This window comes from Echinops telfairi, unplaced genomic scaffold (genome assembly GCF_000313985.2).
Source record: "Echinops telfairi isolate 266 unplaced genomic scaffold, ASM31398v2 ScPeMD7_7409;HRSCAF=8447, whole genome shotgun sequence".
Classification (NCBI taxonomy): Eukaryota; Metazoa; Chordata; class Mammalia; order Afrosoricida; family Tenrecidae; genus Echinops; species Echinops telfairi.
Genome location: NW_022111309.1, coordinates 12,920,443 through 12,928,519, shown reverse-complemented (window position 1 = coordinate 12,928,519; position 8,077 = coordinate 12,920,443). Strand labels below are relative to the sequence as shown.

At 45.6% G+C, this 8,077-nt stretch overlaps 1 protein-coding gene across 1 annotated transcript in view; it reads right to left on the bottom strand.

Annotated features, from left to right (window-relative positions):
* AGBL1 (AGBL carboxypeptidase 1) overlaps window positions 1-5,262 on the bottom strand; it is a 1,177,048-nt gene extending 1,171,786 nt beyond the window's left edge. The window contains 1 exon segment of the mRNA XM_004709893.4: window positions 5,086-5,262. Coding sequence (XP_004709950.4) covers window positions 5,086-5,262 — 177 coding nt within the window.
* Window positions 5,263-8,077: the final 2,815 nt, after the last annotated feature.

Genomic DNA, 8,077 nt, shown 5'->3' with positions numbered 1-8,077 from the left:
AAATTAATTTCAACTCAAAGCAATTCTATAGGATAGGAGAGAACTGTCCTGAGACTAACTTTATGGGAGCAGAAAGTCCCATCTTTCTCCCAAGAAGTAGCTGGTGATTTCGAACTACTGACCTTTCAGTTAACAGACTAGCATATAACCACTATACCACCAGGTTTTCTACTTGACCACTAGGCATATGGAAAACGATGTTATGCTATAATAAAGCCTCCTTCTGATGTAAACAGGAGAGCAGTGATGGCTAAATGATAGCATTCTTACCTTCTGTTTGAGAGAGCTAGGCTCAATTCCCTCCTACTAAGATACCACCAGCCTGTCAGTGGAAGTTTGTATACTGCCTATGATGCCAAGCAAGGTCAATGTAGCTTCCAAACTAAGAGGTCTAGGAAGAAAGGCCAACGATTTCCTTCAGAAAACCAGTCAATGAAAAGCTCACAGATCACAACCATCTGAGCTCCAACCAATCACTGGGCTGGCACAGGATCAGCTAGTGTTTGGATGCATTGTACATGGGGCTCACGAACAGCTGACAACAACTTCTATGATAGAGGACTCGCCTGCTCCTAATCATTGAGCTCAGTCAGGTCAAGGGAATGGCCTCAGAACATAGAGTAGTGTGCCCCAGCTCATATAAAAAACAGTAGTAGAAAGATTTTGGAATAGCAGGGTCAGCTTCACAGGTCTACGGGTTTATCCGGTTCTGTCATTGAGACTTGAGGGCATTAACCTTCCCTTGAGTGTCAGTGTGCCCGGGTATATGACAGCCACATCCCCTTCACTGATGGCAAAAGAGATAAAGCCTTGTAATGCATGGACAAGTGTTGCACAGACTAAACACACAACATATGCTCATTTGAGAGCAACAAGGACTTGAGAATTTTTTTAAAAAACCACCCACCAAGGGTTCTCCAAATTCCTAGCTGAGCATGCCAGTCACCAGGCCCTTTTTATCTCTGTTTTGACTGGCACAAAGTCAGTTCTCAGACTCCGATAAAGGTTACTTCTTGTCAGTGTTGTCTGCTTCCCTTTGGACACTCGTCCTTCTGGGGTTTTCCCTTTTCTTTGCTTCTGTTGATGCTTGAAATGAAAACAGAGTGCAGTGTGTTTCTGGGTCTGTGTCGCATGTGACTTAGGAGTCTCCCAACAACCCAAGAGAAAGTCTGCCCAGTGTTTGCCATTGACAAGCAAAAGCGTTCTCTCGATTTGTCTAAACGCTGCTGTTTGTGTGCAAAGGAAATGTTCCATTTCCTCTCCACCTGGCTCTCTGTAGGATCCATAGATGGATAATTCCTCAGGCTCTCTGGAGGGGTCTATCAGAGTGATTTTCAAACACGTGTTTTGGGAATAAAACTCTATTCTGTGAATGAAATATATCATTCATTGGCTTCACATTCATCCCTTATTTCCAGCCCAGGGGTTAAAATCATGTTATCCTGGAAATAATCCTTAGGGCATCGAGTCCAAAGAGAAAAGTGGAGCCATCTCCCCAGAGCAGCTTTGCTATGGTCTAAGCTCAAGGGGAACTTGAGATGGGAAACCTACGTCCTGCAGCCTTGTTCACCATCCATAATACAAGATGTTCTTGGAGTCCACATTGAGAAAAGAAGTTAGGTATGCACATTTTGGCAAAGACGCAGACGGGGGATTCAATCTGAGCAGCTGTAACATAAAATAATAAAGTTCAAGTACAAACAGCAAAAATGTGCCTCTATCATAGCACAGAGTGTGCCAAAGCTGACTGAATAATGATACATCTTTTTATGTCCCAATAACGTACTTAATTGGCATTTTGTGGGACACTGCTGGGCAAGGGTTCATAGTGTCAGTGTTGGCCTGGAGCCTGCTTCCTGCTGCCCTGGCACTTCCCCATCTTCCCCATTAGCTCAAACCCCATGGAGAGATGAGGGCCAGACAGAATGAGACACCTTCTCCTCGTTCCCGCCCCCTCTGACTCCCTCAGTTTATTGGAGTCCACCCAGCGGGAGAAAAAAAAGCAGGGCAAGTTGATAAAATGTGTGTAGGCAAGTGTTTTCAGCTCCTCCACTGTGTATTTGACTAAGGAAACCATAAAAACCACAGTCATTTGGACAGCTATGTATAGTTTACAAGCTCTTTACAAGTGCATTTTCTAAACGTCTCACAAAACGCAAGGGGAAATTATTATTTTTTATTACTCCCCATTTAGGGCTATAGAAATGAAGACTCAGAGAGGTCAAGAGACTTGCCTAAGGACAAACAGCTATAAAAGCCAGAAATGGGGCTGGATCCGATTCTTTCTGCCTCTCTCACCTGCATCTCACATTTGCTGCATTGCTGTGGGCTCTCTCCTCTGTAACCACGACACAAGAGTCAATCTGATGTTCTGCCTCAAACCCAAGCTGGGAAAGTCAGTGACTTGGAAAGTTTCTGGGTAGCTCTCTGGTTCTCCTAGCTCAGGACTGAGATAAGGTTGCAGGTTGGAGTTGGGGTAGGTGTCCCTGCGGGAGCAGATGGTCAATGGTAATGTAACTCAATTGCTAACCAGCAAGTTGAAGGTCAGTAACTGGTTAGGTAGGAAACATCAATTATCCCTTTCCGTTTGGAAAAGAGAAGAGGCAGAAAACTGGTATTTCTTTGTGATGTGCTATATTCTGTCATGGGGCCCCAAGAAGAAGATATGGTGGTATTTTTGTGTCGTGGAACTTCTACAATAATGTCACAGAGACCTGTTGTCATCAGTAGCTTGCTGCTTCAAGTCCTTTAATTTTCATAACCCTTTCCCTTCGCTGCTTTGTGGACCCCTAAGAGGCACGGAGGGAGTTGAGCTCACGCCCTATTTCAGCAGCTTCTGTTTTTTTGCTCTCAAAGAGAGCCAACTTCTAGAGGTCTGCACTGCAACAGAGAAGATTTGGGGTGCAAGCAAATAGGGACGAGTTTGAATGGGGAAGACCTTGGGGATCACTGATCTAACTTTTTAGAGGTAATACCTTCAGAGAATTCTCAAAGGCTCTCCGAGATTGAGTCCACAGGGAGGGAATACAGGGCATTATCCATAATGAAGTATTATCCCTGCCATTCCCTTCTTAGCATACTTCCAAGTTCTGACTTCTACTGTCAAAACAGAAACAGGGCTCCTGGAGGCATTTTGTGGGGACTGAACCAGGGCAAGGCCAGGAACCCAGGTCAGTTCTACAACCAAATTCCAATCAAGCGGAGTGCAGTGGGGATCATTTTCTGGTTATTTTAGTGCCCTGGCTAATTGGGAATTAAGTAGGGTAGATTGTACATATTTAAATCTTTCTTTGATGATTGAGAAGCTTGCAGTGCCCTAGAGTAATCATTTCAAATATCATCCATGGGCTCCCACCGGTGGAAATTCAGGAAATAGAGTTCAACCTGTAGTGGCTTCCAGGTCAACTGCAGGAAATTCATTTTCATGAAACCCATATCACCTAATTGTTATTTTCTTCTTTTTCTAGACAGCGAGTACAAGGAAAATTCTATTCACTAGAGGCTGCCCGCTGTTTGAATCACAGTTAGCGATGGTTGTCATATACTTCTCGGAATTTAGAAGGGTGCTCAGAATGCTGACATATTACCAGATGTATTAGATAAAATGTGCCAGATACAGCTCACTTAGGCTTGTTTCCCCAAATTCACCATGAGATCCAGTTCTCCTTCTAAGAACTCTGGCCTGGCAGACCTTCCCTTACTTGTGTCGGATAAAATGAGTCAAAAGACACTACGCCAGTTAACTATTTGAAGTCTTTATCTAGTGCTAGTGCTAGTGCCCTTCCTTAATATGTGGCGACATCGTTTCCTTCAGGGACTCCATCTCCCAATCACTATATGGAAAGTTTGGATTTACAGGTTCTTAGATGACTAGAGGAGCCCTGGTGCCATAGTGGGTATGCCAGTCCTAAGATCAAGAGTTCAAAACCACCAGCTAATCTGCTAGAGACAGATGAAACTTTCTCCGACTTATAAAGAGTGACAGTCTCGGAAAGCCACAGGGGCCGTTCTACCCTGCCCTTTCAGGTGGTTCTGAGTCAGCCTTGACTTGAGAGCAGTGAGTTTGGTTTTAGATTGAGACTACTGAGAGGCATAGATTTCCTTAAGAATCAGAAGAACACCATGGAAGTTTCCCCCAGCGGGAGAAAGTGCACATCAGTGGGAAACCTTACATTCTAAATGTGAGATAGGACCACAGACCCTCTGAAACCTACTGTCATGTGATTTATGTCCATGGACTTCAGGATTAAAATCCTGGGATAGAGGATCCTTGGACCTTTTAAATCCAATGAAGCGAAGCATCTTTCCAAATCTAGAGAGTAGTGGTCCTCAACCTCAGCTGCATATGAGAACCACCTGAGGAGTTTTATAACCCCAATGTCTGGTTGCTTCCAGACCAATTAAGTCTGTTGCAAAGGCCCGGAAGCAGAGAACAGAGTTCTCTGTTGCAAAGGCCCGGAAGCGGCACTTTGTAACACACTCCCAGTGGATCCAGTGTGCACACAAGGCTGCAAAATGCTGCTACAAATTAAGGATTCTCATCATTGAGAATAAGCAGCATCAGCCAAGGCGAATACGCGTCCCCAAGCTCCACACTCTCGGATTTACATTTCTTGTAGCTGGACCCTGCATTAGGTATATGCATTGATGCAGAATGTGATCTGGGATTATGATCTGATGCAGATCATAAAGTGGCTCGGCAGGGGAAGGCCAGAGGGGTCCTCTCCCCGGCGCAGTTCTGTACCTGGTAGGTCTCCTTGTCCTGTGATCATGCTTGAGCGGGGCTCCTTTCTTCACCAGATAACACGTTCGCCATCTTTCCTGTCTCTAGTAAACCTGGATCTTTTAGTTTGAGCCTCTAAGTCTCCTAAGTTGAATCATTTAAGCAGAGCAATCATCAACACCAGCGTGTTTAATATTTAAAGGCCATAGCATCACTTAGGTCAGCTTCAAGGTGAGAGCTGCTGACTGCTGTTCCAGTGCCGCTTAGCAAATCAGGCTGCCAGAAGGGACTGCGCCAAGGCAGGCCAGGCCTGGGCAGATACCCAGCCAGCTAGGTTCTGTGCCACCTTAGCCTCTTCCTACCTGAAGGGTGTGCAGCAGGACCTGCAGCCCACTGGCTTCTTGTTCAGCCATCCCCTCCTCAGATCCTGGGGAACCGTCTCCCTGCCGCCAGACCCGGACTGGAGAGGCAGCAGCGGCCACTCTGACCTCGCTGTCCGCCTCGCAGGAGACTTGTGCTCCGAGGCCCCAGCTGCACATGCTGCTGAGTGTGAAGTCACAGCATGCAACCCTAGACCGCAGAGAAATGCATGCCCCCCGACTCCCACTGCGAGGATTAGGTGAGCCTCGGCCCTGGGGAGGGTGGAGCAGTTGGGCACATGGGTGGAGAGGGTGGCAGTGTGAGTCACTCATCCACCTCCAGGCCCACAGGAGTCACCCTGGATGCCTGCCAGGCATTCCCAGCTGACCTGGTCAGACTCCCTCCAGAGGCTCCCTGGGCCCTCCCCTGTCCCCCCTCCTCCATTTATTTTGGTTTGCTGCCAGCCCCTGGGTAACAGGAGACCAATGAGAGCTTGCACAACCACAGCAGTGCAAAGCACAGCAGCCCAGGGCCCCCTAAGGTCCCTGGCTTAGGGACAGGAACGCTGGCTGAGAAGAAAAATAAATACTCTGGACGTTTTCTATGGACCATGTCCCTTATATATTTATGTTCACTATGAATACCCCTCTACTATTATCGCCACCGAACCCCATCCTCATTTAACAAAAGAGCATATTGAGACACAGAGACGGTAAGGTACAGCCCAAGAACACAGAGCATAGGAGCATCTGTTGAGTCGAACTGGCTGGCATCAAAAGGCCATCACTTACCATTGTACCCCTCTGCCCCTTTGCTGTTGCAACCACGTTGATTAGCATGGGGGAAGACTTAGAGGTCTCCGGTGAAGTCCTGTCCTCTGTCTCAGAGATATGAAGTGCTCCTGCTGAGTTTGCTCCTGACCGATGTGGGATCTATTGTCCCTCACTGTGTCTTCTGCTTCAGTCTCTGGGGTCGTGAGAATGGTAACACTAGGCTGTCAACCACAGGTTGAGTTGGAGTTCTCCCAGAGGCACCTCAAGAAAAGGGCTGGAAACCTGCTCCTGAAAAACAAGCTATTCTAAACCCCTCGGGGTCATTTGAAAAACTGGTGATGTTACAAGTGCAATTGCTTTATACCCCACAGGGATGACTGACAATGCTTTACTTTTCTGTTTCTATGGGGTTTTGTTTTCCTGCCTTTAGTGTGCTTGTTATTGTTTGTTTGTCTTTTGTTGTCTACTAGTTGATTTATTTCTGTTGTTGGTCTTATGGGGTATTGAATTTGCCATAAGGTGACCACCAAAGTAAACCAGAGTCATGTATATGCCAGGGACAAGCAGATGGATACTGGGCCCCTGTCTTAGGCAAGGTTCTCCAGAGAACCAAAACAAGAAAACTCATGAATATAGGTCAACAGATAGATGATAGATAGATAGATAGATAGGTAGATAGATGATAGATAGATAGATAGATAGATAGATAGATAGATAGATAGATAGATAGATAGACATATACAGCGGGAAGGAATATAACAGCTAATTTGTCCACACAGCAGTACAGAGGACTCAGCTTAACTCACTTTCATGGAATAGTTAATATACTGAAAGCTTTTCGACTCCATGTGGGCTTCTGGGTCCAAAGTCAAGGAAGCAGACAGTGGAGTCTTCCCTCAGGCCAGACAGGCAGAGTCTGCCACAGGCAGCAGACAGCAGGGTGGGTCAGCAACAGTCAGTAGCATGGGAGCTTAGCGAAGCAGGCCACATGAAATATTGAACTCAAGGGATTGATGCACAGTGACAGAATTCACCAACCTCAAGTTCAAGAGATGTAGACACCAGCAGCATGGCGAAGCAGGTCTCCAAGGAGCCTCAAGCTCTGATTGGCTTGGCCCACAGGTGGTGTAGCACACAGGTTGAGGCAGAGAACTAGGTAAAGCAGCAGCACGCTAGTCTGATAACTAGGGAGCAAGAGAGATATGGGGTGCCAGTCATCTTCATTTATCTCAGTAGCCCTCCAATCAAGCTGCAACCTGATCAAACTGAACCCACATGTTCCTATTGGTCAAGTTGGCACAGTAAACTAACTATCACAGCCCCCACTTAACTCTAGCCCCAGTCCAAGAACATTTATTTCTGAAAACATGGCCCTACTCGATACTCACCTTCATGAAATGATCACTGAAGATCAGGGTGCTACAGCAACGTGTGGTGAAAAAAGCAGATGGCACCCAGTTATCAATTAGAAAAGTGTCTGGGGTCTTAAAGGGCTGTATTCAAAGAAGCAGCCATCTAAGAGAGGAGTTAACGAAGTCCACATGGAAGAAGCAAACCAGTTTGCATGATCCAAAGACAACAATAACAAAATTCAAATTTGACAAAGGGAAAAGTATCAGAGTCTAAGTTGCAAATACCCAATTTGTAGAAGGCTATGAGGGACAATGGGAAATCCAAAACCAATCTGAACAGTATCTAGTCAGATTAAGCCACTGACAGATCCCCTCTAGCAACAGAAAAGTTTACAATAGAGGTATTGTAATCATGATTATACTGGATCAAACTTGACACTTGGTCAGTTGACCTCCCTCTTGGCCCAACCTGAAATTGTTCTAGGTGCAAGTAATTCTTGCTTGTTCCATGAAAAAAAATTTCTTCCCTGCCCTTTTAAATATTCATGGTGTTCTTTTCTTTCTTATTCATTACTTTTGTATTTTTATCTTAGTATTATTATTTTATCCTTACCACTTTATTTTGTTTCTGTTTTTTATTGTTTCTGTTGGTGTTACAGTTTATGAAGCACAGAAGGAGGAGATGCATAAAAATAAGAACTGATGCAAGTGTTTACAAAGGGGAAGGGGTGGGGGATGGAAGATAGGGCGGGTAAGGGGGTTGGTGGAGCAAACAGCATCTGTGGTAGTGGGAGGAAGCACTCAACTGATAGTAATTACACAACTCACTTTAAAAGTGATTTAGCCATGAAAAAAATTCTCCAAAATGT